General features: G+C 44.2%; 1 protein-coding gene across 2 annotated transcripts in view; it reads right to left on the bottom strand.

Moving 5' to 3' along the window:
* The window catches only part of AP3S1 (adaptor related protein complex 3 subunit sigma 1), a 120,407-nt gene that overhangs the window by 23,497 nt on the left and 78,333 nt on the right, over window positions 1–18,577 (bottom strand). For both annotated transcript variants that reach the window (XM_082243017.1, XM_082243018.1), the window contains exon 5: window positions 4,763–4,870. In XM_082243017.1, the coding sequence (XP_082099143.1) occupies window positions 4,763–4,870 (108 nt within the window). The remainder of the gene's footprint in view (window positions 1–4,762; window positions 4,871–18,577) is intronic.

The following is an 18,577-nucleotide window of genomic DNA, read 5'->3' as shown; positions in this document are numbered from 1 at the left end:
CCCACCCCCAGCTGTTACTATTGCACCAATGCAACTGCCCCCACCATACTCTCAACACACCCTGACCATCAAACTTCTCCTCCTCCACACCCTCGATAACTACCATTTATTAAGCCCCCCCAACTGCCCACCTTCCCCCTGCTTTTTCCACCATGTCTGCATCATGCCACTCCATTTTTCACACCTACCCTCCTGCTCTCACCACCATTTCTGCACGCCCCACCCACCAATGTGCTTGCAACTCCCCCCCCCCCCCCCCCCAACTCATACCCTGGCACCTGCACACAACTCCCCTCACCACGACAACAGTATATATTTTTTTATTTTTAATAACAAACCTGTGATACTTACCTGCTCTGTGCAATGATATTGTACATGCAGCCCTGAACCTCCTTTTATCTGGTCTGGTCCTCCGCCACAGCTCCTGGTTCTTCTGAGTGTGCTTCCACAGCAAGCTGCTTCAAGTGTCCCAGGATTTAACTGACAGCAGTGGGAGGCAATGCCAGCAAAGCCTGTGAGACCTGGAAGTGAGAGGAGAGTGCCAACTACAGACAGGCACAGCGTTGGGGGAGGGTATTGTGAGGGGGTGACATTACTACCTAAACATTTTGTAACTTAATGAAGGGAATTAACCACTTCCGGACCGCCAACCGTTTATTTACATTCGTCCTTTGACGATAAATACCAGAGTTAGGGCAGCAGATAACTGCCATAACCCTGGTATTTTCCTATAAGACAGGCAGTCCGATTTAACATAAAAATGGTCCTAGTGTCTGATTCGACGCGGGATCACTTAAGGGCAGCAGAAGAGGTGCCCACCCCCCTCCTGCCGCTTCCTGATTAGTTTCTCCCAGAGCTGTCAGTAGCGGGGAAAACGATCCAGTCCTCTGTATTCCTGGTCAGGAAGTTGGTGAGGGCAAGATGGCAGCCACTCGACTGTGGCCTTGGAGGACAGGAGCAACCTCAGATGTCACTTACGCCACACGGCCTTAAAGGGCCTATTTTTTTTTTGGTAAAAAAAAAAAAAAAAAAATAAAATACTTTTTTTTTTTTTTTTTAATTGCTTGTAAGTGTAAACGTGAGATCTGAGGTCTGTCTTTTTGACCACAGATCTCACAAAAAAAGACCTGTCCTGCTTATTTCTATTACAAGTGATGTTTACATTCCTAGTAATAGGAATAAAGTGATAAAAAAAATAAAAAAAAAACTGGATTTTTGACTTACCGCAAAATCCTTTTCTCTCAAGTTCATTGACGGACGCAGTTCCTGATGCATATCAGTAGGGTTATACGGCCACCTACAGGAGTAGGACACTAGACAGAAAAAAATGCCTACGCCTATGGGCAGTCTCAGAGGGTACACCCTCTCTCTTCCTGCATAGGATGTCAGTTTTGTATCAAAGCAGTGTCAGAGAAGTAATACCAACCCAACTCGACCACCATTAAATAAATAAATAAAAAAATACTAACAACCTACGAAGCCACCATTCCCAACTCTGCCCCAAGCTGCATCAACAACCTTGTCTCCAAATTACACCCAAAAACGTCCTCTCTGCTCCCCCCCCCCCCCCCAAAAGACCTCCTGTTCTTAAGCTCTCATCTCCTCCTCCCATGCTTCTCTCCAGGACTTCTCCAGAGCCTCTTCCATCCAGAACCCTCTACCTCAGTCTGTCTGGCTATCTCCTACCCTGGCTGCCCTTAGGCGATCCCTAAAAAAAAAAAAAAAAATCAGGTCTTCAGGGAAGCCTATAACACCTCAAACTAACAACTATCACTACCATCAGCTCATCCCCCCAGAGTTATCTTTTGTACCACTTGCTCCACCCTATTAGACTGTAGGCTCTTATGAGCAAGGCCTCTTAACCTTGTATTTTATCGCATTGTAACTGTATTGTCTTTTTATATTGTAAAGCGCTGCACAAACTGTTGGTGCTATATAAATCCTGTATAATAATAATAAAAATAATAATAATAATATGCTCTGCTGGCTGCTCTTTACATTCAGTGATGCCAGCTTCTCCTCACAGTTGTGTACTTTCAGCGCTGCATAATTTACTGCCCTGGCTAAAACAGTGAAGAATTAGTTGCCCTCTCCTTCTTTCAAACACCTCCATTGATAAAAACTTTTTCACAGGATGCAAAGCGTTTTGTGATTGGAGGAGGGGTATCCTGTTAATAATCCTCCTTCTCCATTCATAGAATGCTTTATATTCTATGAAAATAATAAAGGAGTTTTGTAAATAGACAAGTGGCGCAGAAGGGGAGGACGAGTGGTGCAATCCTTCACTGTTACAGCTGAGGCAAGATAACCCCCTGCAGCACCAGGCCAGACTATAATTGCACTACTTTGTGGAGCCAGCATCAATGAAGGTAGGATTTTTCCAGTAGAAGGCTGCCAGCAGGTTGTAGCATAATTTTCATTAGAGGAATTTAAAAATTCAAAACCGACCAACCCGGAACCCTCCCCTCTGCAGTGAAAGTAATTACAATACAATAGACCCACTGCAGAGACTGTATTTTGTAGAAATATCCTTCATACCAATCCATGCTGGCTGTATAAGCCAGTACGTATGTACAGTAACTCGCAAGAGTGAGTACACCCCTTACATTTTTGTAAATATTTTATTATATCTTTTCAAGTGACAACACTGAAGAAATGACACTGCTAAAATGTAAAGTAGTGAGTGTACAGCTTGTATAACCGTGTAAATTTGCTGTCCCTTCGAAATAACACACAGTCATTAATGTCTAAACCGCTGGCAACAAAAGTGAGTACACCCCTAAATGAAAATGTCCAAATTGGGCCCAAAGTGTCAATATTTTGTGTGACCACCATTATTTTCCAGCACTGCCTTAACCCTCTTGGGCATGGAGTTCACCAGCGCTTCACAGGTTACCACTGGAGTCCTCTTCCACTCCTCCATGACAACATCACGGAACTGGTGCATGTTAGAGACCTTGCGCTTCTCCCCCTTCCGTCTGAGATTGCCCCACAGATGCTCAATAGGGTTTAGGTCTGGAGACATGCTTGGCCAGTCCATCACCTTTACCTTCAGCTTCTTTAGCAAGGCAGGGGTTGTCTTGGAGGTTTGTTTGGGATCGTTATGTTGGAATACTGCCCTGCGGCCCATTCTCCGAAGGGAGGGGGATCATGCTCTGCTTCAGTATGTCAAAGTACATGTTGGCATTCATGGTTCCCTCAATGAACTGTACTGTAAGTGCAGGCAGCACTTATGCAGCCCCAGACCATGACACTCCCACCACCATGTTTGATTGTAGGCAAGACACACTTGTCTTTGTACTCCTCACCTGGTTGCTGCCACACACGCTTGGTGCCATCTGAACCTAATAGGTTTATCTTGGTCTCATCAGACCACAGGACATGGTTCCAGTAATCCATGTCCTTTGTCTGCTTGTCTTCAGCAAAATGTTTGCGGGCTTTCTTGTGCATCATCTTTAGAAGAGGCTTCCTTCTGGAATAACAGCCATGCAAACCAATTTGATGCAGTGTGTGGTGTATGGTCTGAGCACTGACAGGCTAACCCCCCACCCCTTCAACCTCTGCAGCAATGCAGGCAGCACTCATACGTCTATTTTCCAAAGACAACCTCTGAATGTGCACTCAACTTCTTTGGTTGACTATGGCAAGGCCTGTTTTGAGTAGAACCGGTCCTGTTAAAGCGCTGTATGGTCTTTGCCACTGTGCTGCAGCTCAGTTTCAGGGTCTTGGCGGTCTGCTTATAGCCTAGGCCATCTTTATGTAGAGCTATCATTCTTTTTTTCAGACCCTCAGAGTTCTTTGCCATGAGGTGCCATGTTGAACCTCCAGTGACTAGCATAAGAGAGTGAGAGCGATAACACCAAATTTAAACACACCTGCTCCCCATTCACACATGAGACCTTGTAACACAAATGATGCATATGACACCGGGAAGGTAAAATGGCTAATTGGGGCCAATTTGGACATTTTAACTTAGGGGTGTAGTCACTTTTGTTGCAAGTGGTTTAGACATTAATGTCGGTGTCTTGAGTTATTTTGAAGGGACAGCAAATTGACACTGTTATACAAGCTGTACACTCACTACTTTACATTGTAGCAAAGTGTCATTTCTTCAGTGTTGTCAGATGAAAGATATACTAAAATATTTACAAAAATGTGAGGGGTGTACTCACTTTTGTGAGATACTGTATATATTTATTGATTCATTTTTTACAAAGTAATGAGTACTGTAATTACATCCTGATTGTATACATTATTGTATTGGTGTGACACTAAGGTTGGCGGTTGTGGGATGTGGCCATGCTGGTCTACCGCACAAAACTGCATGTGAATGGCCCTAAAGTTCATCATATTTGCTCATTCTTCGAATACTGGGTACTTCGTCGGGCTAGATTGGTCAGTTAGGACTTTGTAATAACATTTCTACAATGCTAATTTTGTTCAATATCTGCATGCTAACTAATTCAGCAATCAGACTGAGGTTGTCATTACAGAGCAAGTTGTAAGTGTCGGACATGGATCCTTGCTTTTTACTAGACTAATTTCCATAAATTAATCTACTAAGTCTGGGACTCTCAGCATGTGTTTTTTGGTTAAAGGAAAAAAATAGCTGGTGCTGTGATTACCATCATAATCTGATTCACAGAGAATAATTTTAAAAGTGATCCAATACATTTAATTCTGTCGTCACTGCCGGCTCCTACATTTCAATAAAATTTCTACTAGTACCTACAAGACATCAAGTGTGATTCCCATTCCTTACCTCAGATTTTTCCAGTTTTGTCTGTGCATCAATCTGAGTAACAATTTCATTCATATTGGTCTCCAGAACCATACCTCCCATCACCATTTCTGCCAGGATGTTGTGGACCTAAAATACAGTAAAAACACAAATATACTACTAACTTTTTTTGTACAAAACAATAAACCTATATAGATGATCTTGTCAACCCAGAACTGATTTCCGATTTGGGTAATAACTGAATCACTGTTCCTATAAAAGGCATAAAGTGATAATAAAGGCAAATTTAACTAAAAAAAACAAATATGTTACTTGCTCTGAGCAATGGATTTACACAGAGTAGTCTTGATCCTCTTTTCTTGGGTCCCCTGCCGGCGCTCCTGACCCTCCTCCAAGCAGCTTGCAATGGCGGCACCCAAGCAGCTGCTCCATTATACACAGAGCTGTGGCCTCTGGCCTGCCCCCTCTCTCCTCATTGGCTCACTGGCTGGGATTGACAGCGTCAGGAGCCAATGGCTCCTGCTGATGTCTCAGCCAATGAGAAGGGAGAATTCACTGGATTGCAATGGGGCGCAAGTAAGTATTAGGGGGAGGTTGCTGCACAGAGATTTTTTTTTACCTTCATGCATAGGATGCATGAAGGTAAAAACCTAAAGCCTTTAGAACCACTCGATGTTGCCCCCAGGGCTGCTACTCCAACTAAAAAGAAAAGGTGTCACACTGCCGACGATGGATTCACCACATTGTAAAACTAAGCATTCAGCAGTTAGGGTCCTTTCACACAGACAATTCAATCAGGTCTCATGTGAGTTTTTCAAGCGGACCTGATCGAAAAGTTCATGCATCTCTATGGACTGGCGGATGTACACAAAACACACTTGCATCAGTCCGATCTAGTCCCCTAAAAAACATTATAGGACTCAGTCTTCAGTTTGGGCAGAGCAGATCAGAGGTAGCTGGGTGTAAATGGACAGCGGAGTGTGTTTACTCCTGGCCACCTATAGAGCAGAGCTGGCTCTGTCCAAGTTTGCACTAGGAGGCTACAACCCAGACACAACATGTACTTAAAAGTACATGTTCCACCCAGAGAGTTTGAACCATTAATTGCTGAGCATTGGGCTGATCCAGTTTAAGGCCTCTGACTACACACATACTGTGCAATCATTCTGAGAAAGAGGAAAGTGGGGTTTAACCTCGTCCAACATCTCTAGGGAGGACGGATACCCTTGGATGAATAGTTTTTAGAGCAAAGTGACCCTCTAGCTCCTGATAAAGAGGAATGTTCAAAATGCGGGTGTTGAGCTATCAATATCTGTCAAAACCACCATAGAGTGTATAAGTCTAGGCTGTTAAGGGGGTGGTGTCCCCCGCCCCCCACCCCTTTTCTCAATCAGGTGGGTGACTGAAACATCCGTTTTTAAACTTTACAAATAAAAAGATGTTATTTTATGAAAAAGTATGTTGTAGGGTTTGTAGTGCCTCAAAGATCCTGTCTTGGGTATATCTTGACTTTAGTTATCATAACGCTGAAGTTTGGGTATGATTTTTATAGCATGGTTACATTGATCTAGTTTGGGTCAAAGTAAGAATGTATATCTTACACCTGACAGATCCCTGTGTAAGCTGCAAATCGCTATCAAGATAACCGTAGTCTTCAGAGTTCAGTGTCCACTGGCTGCCATTCTGTATAGTAACCACAGGCGGTCGCTCATTCAACACAGGTGCCATTCAGAGAAAGCCCTGTTTTTGTTTCAATACAAGGCGTCCTCTGATTGGATTAAGTGGAGATTGTAACATCACTGTCCCATCTCATACAATCAGGGAATACCTTGTATTTCACTGAAACAAAAATAATGGTATTTTTGACTTACCTTAAAATCCATTTCTCTGGTGTTCATGGACGGACACAGCTCCTAATAGCCATATCCATTGGGTTATACTGCCCCCTACAGGAGTAGGACACTTGGCAAAAAAAGAATTGTGGCTATACCCATGGGCAGTCCCAGGGGGTATACTCTTCTCCCTGCTATAGTCAGTCACTCAGTTTTGTTACAAGCAGTGCCAGAAGAATTAGAATTCCACAGAGGGGTGGGTGCTGTGTCAGTTAACGAACATCAAAGAAAAGCATTTTATGGTAAGTCATAAATTCCATTTTCTCTTTTATTCATTGATGGACATAGTACCATTGGGACGTCCCAAAGCAGTGTTAAACATGAGGGGTGGGAACAAAAAAAAAAAAAAAAAAATCCCAAGGCTAAAACATTAGCCAACAAGGCAACAGGAGCACAACCAAACAACTGGAGCCCTCCTGAAAAAACACACACCCTCAAAGAGGATTCAAGTCCTCAAACAGCAGCCTACAAAACCTTGAGGCCAAAAGAAGCATCCACACATGCCAACACATCAGCTTTATAAAACTTTGTAAAAGTGTGCACCAACAACCAGGTGGTCGCCTTGCAAACCTGAGTCACTGACGCCTGACGGAAAGCCCAGGTGGCACTAAGCGCCCTAGTAGGGTGTGCCTGGACAGGGAAAAGGAGGAACCTGACCCCTGATGGAATAGGCCTGAACCACTCTCTGTCTGATTCATCTGGAAATGGTCGCAGAGAAGAGGACAACCCTTTTTAAGGTCCATCCATGAGGACAAAGAGCCTGACTTCCCGAAAGACTCTGTAGCTGCCAGGTACACCCTAATTGCTCAGACCACATCCATGGTATGCAAGGCAATTTCCTTCGAAAGTTTAGGTCTGGGACACAGGGAAGGCAACACAATGTCTTCATTCAAATGAAGTGAAAATCAGAGACAACCTTTGGAAGGGACGAAGGATGGGGCGAAGAATCACCTTTTATCTCTGTAAATCACCAGGTAAGGTGAACGACAGGATAATGCCGCCAGCTCAGACACCCTGCATGCAGAGGTGGTAACCACTAAAAAAGACCACTTTCTAGGACAGTGTAAGCAGGGGAATCTCCCAAATATTTTTACAGGGAGGCTTCTGTAGAGCTGAAAACACCAAATTAAAAGGCCCCAAGGCGGCAATGGAGCCCGCACTGGAGGAACCAAAATGTCAGACACCCTGAAGAAAGGTATGCATCAGTGAGGGTGTGGCCAAAGGTCGCTGGAAGAAGACCGCCAAAGCAGACACCTGTCCCTTGATGGTACTCAAGGCCAATTTATGTTCAACCTCCCGTTGAAGGAAGGTCAAGATCGGAGCCAACGAGAAACAACAAAGAAGAACCCCAAGAGACTCACGCCACACGATGTACGTCTTCCAAGTACAATGGTAGATCTTCCTGGGAGGTAGATTTCCTAGCTTTTAACAGTGTAGGAATCACCGACTCAGACAAACCCCTATCCTTCAGCACCTGGCATTAAACAGCCAAGCCGTCAAAGCCAGCGACTGTAAAGCAGGATGGAAGATCAGTCCTTGGGACAGCATATCCTCCCTAAGAGGAAGCTGCCAAGAAACAATCGGCAAACAGTCGCACCAGATCGACGTACCAAGCACTGCGAGGCCATTCCAGAACCACTAAGATGACCAGAATCCCTTCTGCCTCGATCCAGCGTAGAAGTCTGGGCAAAAGATTGAGAAGGAAGGCGTAAATCAGACAATACTGACCCCACTGGGCCACCTTGGGGGTGCCCCACCGAGGAGACAGCTGATGAAACCCCTCTGGATGAAGGGACCACACCCCGTGGTCCAATGCCTGCTGACTGAAGTAATCCGCCTGTGTACAATGGAGAGGGCTGGAAGGAACCGTTCTGCCCACCTTAGAATGCGGGCAACCTTCAGAGCTGCCAGGACACACCTTGTGCCCCCTTGGCAATTGACATAAGCCATGGCATTGTCCGATTGAATGCGCACTGGACATCCTTGAATACGATCCGTCCAATAGTCCAGACACAGTCCGATCAGTCGGATTTCTAAGACATTGATTGGTAGTATGGACTCTTCCATTGTCCAGATCCTCTGTGCAGAATGCTTGCCGGGGATGCCTTCCCAGCCAGACAGGCTGACATCCGTGGTGACCACTGTCCAATACAAGGGAAGGAAGGATTTTCCCAGCTGAAAACGCCAGAGTACAAAGCCACCATATCAGGGACTCCTTTGTGCCCAGACTTAGCCGGATCGGATTGTCCAGAGACTGCGACTGTGGAGTCTTGTCCCATTGGGACAGAATTTCCCTTTGCAGGGAGCTCGTATGGAACTGTACAAACAGAACCGCCTCGAAGGTAGACACCAACAGGCCCAGCACCCGCATGCAAGTCCGGAGGGATGACCATTTGTTTGACAGCAGGAGGCGAATTGCAGCCTGCAATTTCTTGAGTTTGTCCAGAAGGAGCACTCTGGCTAAGGCCGAGTCCAGAGTCAGGCCCAGATAATCCAGCTTTGTGGATGGAATAGAGCAGAATTCTGAAAATCCAGAAACCAACCGAACTTCCGCAAAGTTCGTATTGTCATTTCCAGGTTCTCCACCAGAGCAGAGGGAGACTCTGCTAGCAGAAGATCCTCCAAGTAGCCCAGTACCGCGATCCCCTATAGGAGTAGCAAAGCTAGCACTGGGGCTAACACTTTTGTGAAGACCCAAGGAGCAGATGCGAGACCAAAAGGGTAACGCCACAAACTGATAATGTTCCTCACCCACAGCAAAGTGGAGAAGACACTGGTGACTGGCACATATTGGAATGTGAAGGTAGGCATCCTTGATATGGATAGAGGCAAGGAAATCCCCCTGACGTAGGGATGCCACCACAGTTCGAATGGACTTCATTCTGAACTTCTGTATCCGCACAAAGCAGTTTAGCGTCTTGAGGTCCAGGATTGGATGCACTTTGCCTTGCTTCCTAGGAATTTTAAACCGGTTTGAGTAAAAACCCTAAAAACTTTCCGAGGTCGGAAACGAGACAATCACACCTAGAAGGAACAGGTCTTTTACCGCCCAAACCGGCCCTGTAAGCGGTCTGGGGACAGGCGCAAGTTGGAAGGAAAAAACCTTGCCGAGGGACAAGAGCGAAACTCGATCTTGTACCTGGACCAAATGACTTTGTGGACCCACTTGTCCTGCACCTGGGAAGTCCACCCCGATATGGGTGAGGGTGCATCTTTATGCAGAAGGAGCCTTGTCCCCAGATCTGGAGAAGCCCAATCTTGGATTGCTAGACCAGGTTTGTTTAGATCCTCCAGAAGAGACCCTGAAATGCTTTGAGCCCTTGTCAGTCGACCCTGAGGGACGAAAAACTTCTTATGAGCTCAGAAGGAAGGCCCACGTCTAAGACAAGGTTCCTTGCCCTTGGTAGCCTACGGAGGAAAAGTGCTCTTTCCCCTTGTGAGACATTTAATCATGTCATCCATGGTAGCTCCGAAACAGGCTACAGATAAACTGGAGCCCCTGGACCAGCTGGTCCGCCAGCTTGGCAAAGGCAAGGGGGATAGCGCAATAGTAGTTTTAGCGCTAAAAAATTATATTGCGATGAACAGCACAGTCCATTAATCGTTAAAAAGTCCACACATATCATATTATAACACAGATGTTGTATATCTTCCGAAAGGTAAAATGTGTGATCCCAAAAGGGTACAGACACTCCAAATCCCAATATTCCAGTGCAGAGATTCCACCACCAAGGAATGAGATTAGCCTCTTACCACAACACAATGATCCCCATGACAAGGATCATATTCAGCATATATGAGATCCGGATCCACTGACAGGTCCTGTACCAGCCTCCGTAAAGATAGTGCCCACTCCTCTCAAGATAAGTAGGTATGAAAAAGAAGGGGAACAACTTCCATAGCATAATATTGTTGGGAAACTTTAATCATGCAAAACTACAGAGTGGCAACTCACATTTGTGTTGTAATCATAGGCGTGTAGCACGGAGTGTCCAGAGACTCGGTATCCTGCTGAGAAAATGGCCGCCGCGTCCCCTCGGTGGTCACAGCGTGATGTGCCGCAGGCTCCTCCTACGCGTGTCGGCAGGAATGCTGCAACTCAGACCGAGACCCCGGTCGTATGGGACCTCACGAGGAATTTAACTCGCAGGCCAGCCCCAGTCAAATGGGGCTATGTCGCGGCCGACCTAGCGCGGAGCTGAGGTCTGCGCGTGCTCGTTGGCCATACTGGGGTGACCACTGGATCTAGATTATCCAGCCCGTCGCCCAGTCTGGCAGTTGATTGTAGATCTCACAGGAGGAAAACATTTATCTAAAATATTTTGCCAGGACCAAATATCCCAGCAAGGAAATAGGTCCTTATTTCTGACTAGGCAGAAAAAAACTGAATGGATATAGTAGAGAGAGAGTATACCCCCTGGAACGGCCCATGGGTGTAGCCAGAATTCTTTTCAGCCTACGGTGGCAATGGCAGGCAGATAATCCCCTGTGGTTATAATACAGAAGGGCAGTGGCTCAGAACTGGACCTGGAAGATTGCTGCTTTCACTGTACTAGCAGCACATTACACAGGGACTGGTCAGGAATGAGATTCTAATACTAACAATGGTCCAAGCTGGAACAGAATAACTAGGCTATAAAATTAGTACCTAGACTTCAGCTCTAACCTATATGATCAACATGAGACTTCTAAGAGAATAGATTTGCTGGATGCTTTAAAACATTTTAATTATCAATCAAAAGTGTAGAAATGATGTTATTCGGTGTGGACACTGGGCTGCCCCCTTCTACACATTAAAAGGGCTTCCTAAGTCAACTTCCTGTCAAGATACAAGTTTATTCCAAGATTATATACAGTATCTCACAAAAGTGAGTACACCCATCACATTTTTGTAAATATTTTATTATATCTTTTAGTGACAACACTAAAGAAATTACACTTTACTACAATGGAAAGCAGTGAGTGTGCAGCTTGTATAACAGTGTAATTTTGCTGTACCCTCAAAATAACTCAACACAGCCATTAATGTCTAAACCGCTGGCAACAAAAGTGAGTACACCCTGATGAGGATACCCTTACAACCCCCAAGTTAAAATGTCCAAATTGGGCCCAAAGTGTCAATATTTTGTGTGGCCACCATTATTTTCCAGCACTGCCTTAACCCTTTTGGGCATATAGTTCACCAGAGTTTCACAGGTTGCCACTGGAGTTCTCTTTCACTCCTCCATGATGACATCACGGAGCTGATGGATGTTAGAGACCTTGCTCTCCTCCTCCTTACGTTTGAGGATGCTCCACAGATGCTCAATAGGGTTTAGGTCTGGAGACATGCTTGGCCAGTCCATCAGCTTTACCCTCAGCTTCTTTTGCAAGGTAGTGGTCATTATGGAGGTGTGTTTAGGGTGGTTATGTTGGAATACTGCCCTGCGGCCCACTCTCCTAAGGGAGGGGATCATACTCTGCTTCAGTATGTCACAGTACATGTTGGCATTCCTGGTTCCCTCAATGAACTGCAGCTCCCTAGTGCCAGCAGCGCTCATGCAGCCCCAGACCATGACACTTCCACCACTATACTTGACTGTAGGCAAGACACACTTGTCTTTGTACGCCTCACCTGTTTGCCACCAAACACGCTTTACACCATCTGAACCAAATAAGTTTATCCTGGTCTCATCACACCACAGGACATAGTTCCAGTAATCCATGTCCTTAGTCTGCTTGTCTTCAGCAAACTGTTTGCGGGCTTTCTTGTGCATCATCTTTAGAAGAGGCTTCCTTGTGGGACGACCAACATGCAGACCAATTTGATGCAGTGTATGGTCTGAGCACTGACAGGCTGACCCCCCCACCCCTTCAACCTCTGCATCAATGCTGGCAGCACTCATACGTCTATTTTCCAAAAACAACCTCTGAAAATGGCGCCGAGCATGTGCACTCAACTTCTTTGGTTGATCATGGCGAGGCTTGTTCTGAGTGTAACCTGTCCTGTTAAACCACTGTATGGTCTGGGCCACCATGCTGCAGGTCAGTTTCAGGGTTTTGGCAATCTTCTTATAGCCTAGGCCATCTTTATGTAGAGCAACAATTCTTTTTTCAGATCCTCAGAGTTCTTTGACATGAAGTGCCATGTTGAACTTCCAATGACCAGTGTGAGAGAATGAGAGCAAGAACTCCAAATTTAAACACACCTGCTCCCCATTCACACCTGAGACCTTGTAACACTAATGAGTCACATGACACCGGGGAGGTAAAATGACTAATTGGGCCCAATTTGGACATTTTAACTTCGGGGTGTACTCATTTTTGTTGCCAGTGGTTTAGACATTAATGGCTGTGTGTTGGAGTTATTTTAAAAGGGGAAAGCAAATTGACACTGTTATACAAGCTGTACACTCACTACTTTACATTGTAGCAAAGTTTCCTTCAGTGTTGTCACATGAAAAGATATTATAGAATATTTACAAAAATGTGGAGGGGTGTACTCACCTTGGCGATACTGTATATATACACATATATATATATATATATATATATATATATATATACACATATACACACACACACACACACACACACACACGAAAAACACATACATGTATACATATACACACACACAAACACATACAGTAAAACCTTGGACTGAGTAAAACCTTGGACTGAGTAACTTGGTTTGAGAGCATTTTGCAAGACAAGCAAAATTTAAAACACTTTGACTTGATAAACAAGCGATGTCTTGATATACAAGTAGCGTCACGTCACAACTGAGTATAAAAGAGAAGAGTGTAGCAATATAGTTCCATTTAATGAAGTTACAACATTTAGCAACTCACATGATTGATTAAAACAGGCACATCTAAGTATGCACGCATCCGGGGTAAAGATGTCCACATAGACCGTCTTCTGCACCGCCATTAACGTCATCTCTTCCACACTGCGCTCCATGAGCATTCAAGCCTCGCTTTCAGATCGTTCTACTGCAGGATAGTCTTCTCGGTCACGACTGAAGACTGACAGCAGTGAGAGTCAGCGGTGAGGAGGATGTTCTATGTGGACAGCTTTACCCGGATGCCTGCATTCTTAGATGTGCCTCTTTTAATCAAACTGGGAGTTGCTAAATGTTGAACCTTCATTAAATGTAACCATATTGCTACACTTAAAAGGCGACCATTTTCTCTTTTATACTCTGTAGTTCCTGCTGGATTTTGCTTCTACGCCCCATGTGGATGGACATTTTATGCTTACACAACCATCACATTGCTATACATTTTTTTTATGGAGTATAAACTAAAGGACTTCTGAATGGTTGTGGAACAAATTATCCGAGTTTCCATTATTTCTGATGGGGAAATTTGCTTTGATATAAGAGTGCTTTGGATAACAATCATGTTTCCGGAACAAATTATGCTCGCAATCTAAGCTTTATATATATATATATATATATATATATATATATATATATATATATATATATATATATATATATATATATATACACACATATATATATATACACACACACACACACACACACACACACAGCCTTGAAAAAGTATTCACACTCCTTGAAATTTCCCACATTTTATGTTACAACCAAAAACGTAAATGTATTTTAATGGAATTTTAGGTGATAAACCAACACAATAATTGTTAGGGCACATAAGTGGCACATAATTGTGAAGGAAAAGAATAAATGGTTTTCAAAATTTTTTACAAATAAATATCTGAAAAGTGTGGCGTGCATTTGTATTCAGCCCCCTTTTGACCGCATTCACATTGATCCGACTTGTCAGCATAATCATAGAAGCAGCCAAGAGGCCCATGGTAACTTTGGAGGACCTGCAGAGATCCACAGCTCAGGTGGGAGATTCTGTCCACAGGACAACTATTAGTCATGCACTCCACAAATCTGGCCTTTACAGAAGAGTGGCAAAAAGAAAGCCATAATAAGTCCCACTTGCAGTTTACGAGAAGCCATGCGAGGGACACAGCAAACATGTGGAAGAAGGTGCTCTGGTCAGATGAGACCAAAATTTAACTTTTTGGCCTAAAAGCAAAACGTGTGTGGCAGAAAACTAACAATAGACATCAACCTGAAAACACACCATTCCCACCGTATAACATGGTGGTGGCAGCATCAGGTTGTGGGGATGCTTTTCTTCAGCAGGGACAGGGAAGCTGGTCAGAGTTGATGGGAAGATGGATGGAGCCAAATACAGGGCAATCTTAGAAGAAAACCTGTTAAGAGTCAGCAAAAGAGACTGGGGCAGAGTTTCACTTTCCAGCAGGACAATGACCCTAAACATACCTCCAGAGCTACAATGGAATGGGTTAGGTCAAAGCATATTCATGTGGTAGAATTGCCCAGTCAAAGTCCAGACCTAAATACAATTGAGAATCTGTGGTAGGACTTGAAAATTGCTGTTCACAGATGCTCTCTATACAATCTGACAGAGCTTGAGCTATTTTGCAAAGAAGAATGGGCAAAAACGTCACTCTAGATGTGCAAAGCTGGTAATGACATTCCCAAAAAGATTTACAGCTCTCATAGCAGCAAAAGGTGGTTCTAAAAAAAGCACTGATTCAAGAAGGCTGAATACAAATGCACTCCACATAATAATTTGTAAAAAAAAAATTGAAAAACCATTTATTTTTCTTCCACTTCACAACAATGTGCCACTTTGTTTTGGTCTATCACAAAATCCCCCCCCCCACACCAAAAAAAAAAAAAAATCATTTACATTTTTGGTTGTACCATCACAAAATGTGGAAAATGTCAAAGGGGTAGGGATGCCTTTTCAAGGCAGTGTGTGTGTGTATAATATATATATATTTTTTGTTTATTATTGATGTATACTGGGGAGGGGACACACTGGATGCCTTTGCTGCCATTGTGCCCCTGTCCCTTTGAGGGTTGGGCCACCTCCAGTCCCACTTGCCCTCTATCTATCCATTAGAAAGCATGTGCTCTCACTGTTGAGACTCTCATAGATTTACAGGAGTTAGGACTGCAGGTAATATAGGGTGCCGTGAAGTGACCCTGTAGCTTACGCATGCGTGTGCTAACTAAACCCCTGCTTTTAACGCATACTGTTAGACAGGTTAGATCGGTTGGTAAGCAAATTGGTTGGCGAGTTGAGCTGGGAATTTTTCTGGTTTAAATCATACACATACACACACATACAGTGGATATAAAAAAAATGTACACATCCCAGTTAAACGGTCAGGTTTCTGTGGTGTAAAAAAATGAGACAAAGATCAATCATTTCAGAACGGTTTCCACTTTTTCCAGGGGTGGGGGGTAAAATAAAAAACGAAAATCATGTGGTTGCATAAGTGTGCACACCCTCATAACTGGGGATGTAGCTATGTTTAGAATAAGGGCTCTTTCACATGGGCGGTCCGATCAGATCCGCCTGTCAGTTTTTTAGGCGGATCTGATCGGATGCCCCATTGAGCCCTATGGAGCAGCGGATGTCAGCGGTGACATGTCCGCTGACCCCCGCTGCCATCCGCATCTGATCCTGTCCGTGAAATCCAGACGGATGGAAACCCCATTTTCCATCCCTCCTGGGGGATCAGATCGGATGGGATCGGATGAGAGCGGATGAGAGCGGACAGGCGGTCCGCTCTCATCCGATTTCCCATAGAGAGCAGCGGGGGCTGTGACACCTCCCTCTCCGCACTGCAAGTGGAGACAGAGCTGTCATCCGCCGACTCAGCGGGGATTACAGATCGATCCCCGCTGAGCAGCACGGATCCGCCTACGGGGGCGGACCGTGTGAAAGAGCACTTAAGCAATCACAATCAAACTCATGTTAAATAGCAGTCAGTACACACCTGCCATGATTTAAAGTGCCTCTGATTAACCCCAAATTAAGTTCAGCTGTTCTAGTAGGTCTTTCCTGACATTTCCTTAGTCACATCCCACAGCAAAGGCCATGGTCTGCAGAAAGCTTCCAAAGCATCAGAGGAATCTCATCGTTAAAAGGTATCAGTCAGGGTGCAAAAACATTTCCAAGGCATTAGATATACCAAGGAACACAATGAAGACCGTCATCATCAAGTGGAAAAAATATGGCATAAACAGTGACATTACCAAGAACTGGACGTCCTTCCAAAATTGATGAAAAGATGAGAAGAAAACTGGTCAAGGAGGCTTCCAAATAGCTTACAGCAACATTAAAGGAGCTGCAGGAATATCTGGCAAGTACTGGCTGTGTGGCACATGTGACAACAATCTCCTGTATTCTTCATATGTCTGGGCTGTGGGGTAGAGTGGCAAGAGGGAAGCCTTTTCTTCATGAGTAAAACATCCAAGTTTGGCTAAATTTTGCAAAAACACATCTGAAGCCTCCCAAAAGCATGTGGGAAAATGCAATATTGTTGAATGAAACCAGATTGGAACTTTTTGGCCATAATTCCAAAATATATGTTTGGTGCAAAAACACTGATCATCACCAAAAGCACACCATAACCACAGTGAAGCAAGGTGGTGGCAGCATCATGCTTTGGGGGTGTTTTTCTTCAGCTGGAACAGGGGCCTTAATCAAGATAGAGGGAATTTTGAACAATGCCAAATACCAGTCAATATTGGCACAAAACTTTCAGGCTTTGCTAGAAAGCTGAACAAGAAGAGAAACTTCATCTTTCAGCATGACAACGACCCAAAGCATACATCCAAAACAAAGGAATGGCTTCACCAGAAAAAGATTGAAGTTTTAAAATGGCCAAGCCAGAGCCCAGACCTGAATCTGTGGGGTGATCGGAAGAGGGCTGTGCACAGGAGATGCCCTCGTAATCTGACAGATTTGGAGTGTTTTTGCAAAGAGGCAGAAAATATTGCCAAGTCAAGATGTACCATGCTGATAGACTCATAGCCAAAAAGACCGAGTGCTGTAATAAAAGCAGAAGGTGCTTCAACAAGTATTAGTTTAAGGTGTGAACACTTATGCAACTATATTATTTTAGTTTTTTATACTCTTCCCCCCCCCCCCCCTAAAATATTTCAGTTTGTTGTTAGAGTTGTACAGTTTAGAGGTCACGTTAAGAAGGTGGAAAAAGTTCTAGAATTATTTATTTTTGTTTTATTTTTATGATCACAGAAACCTGACATTTTACCAGGGGTGTGTAGACTTTTTATATCCACACACACACACACACACACACACACAAACACACATAGATCATTATATATATATATATATATATATATATATATATATATATATATATAAATGGATTTTTGTAAAATCTTACCGTAAAATCCTTTTATCTTAAGCTCATTGACAGACGTGGTCCTCCTTGATTAATATCAACTTGGGTTATACTGCCCTCTACAGGAGTAGGACTAGACAGGAAAGAAAACGTTCTGGCCACACCCTAGGGGCAGTCCCAGAGGGTATATCCTCTCACTTCCTGCTACAGCAAATCAGTTATGTCACAAAGCAGGGTTTAGAGAATTTAACCCAACCCAACTCAAAAACAGAGGGGCGGGTACCAAGTCTGTCAGTCAATGAGCTTAAGAGAAAAGGATTTTACGGTAAGATTTTACAAAAATCCATTTTTCTCTGTCGCTCATTGACAGACGTAGTCCTCCTTGATTAATATCAACTCGGGACGTCCCAAAGCAGTGCCACAAATGAGGGGTGGGAAAATGGAAATCAAAATCCAATCTAGAAGGCCCAACCAGTGCCAACTAGAGGTTTTAAAGGCTCATCAATCAAAAGATGAGACTCAACTGAAATTCCAACGGAAAAAAACCCTCGAGGTAGACCACCGGTCTCCTCAAATTGCGGCCTGCAAAACCTTGCGGCCAAATGAAGCATCCACCGATGCCATCACATCAACTTTATAAAATCTTGTAAAGGTATGCACCGACGACCAGGTAGCCGCCTTGCAAACCTGGACCACTGACGCCTGATGGCGGAAGGCCCAGGAAGTACTG

This window comes from Pelophylax lessonae (genome assembly GCF_965119305.1).
Source record: "Pelophylax lessonae genome assembly, chromosome: 1".
Lineage (NCBI taxonomy): Eukaryota > Metazoa > Chordata > Amphibia > Anura > Ranidae > Pelophylax > Pelophylax lessonae.
This window is presented reverse-complemented; position numbering and strand designations above follow the sequence as displayed.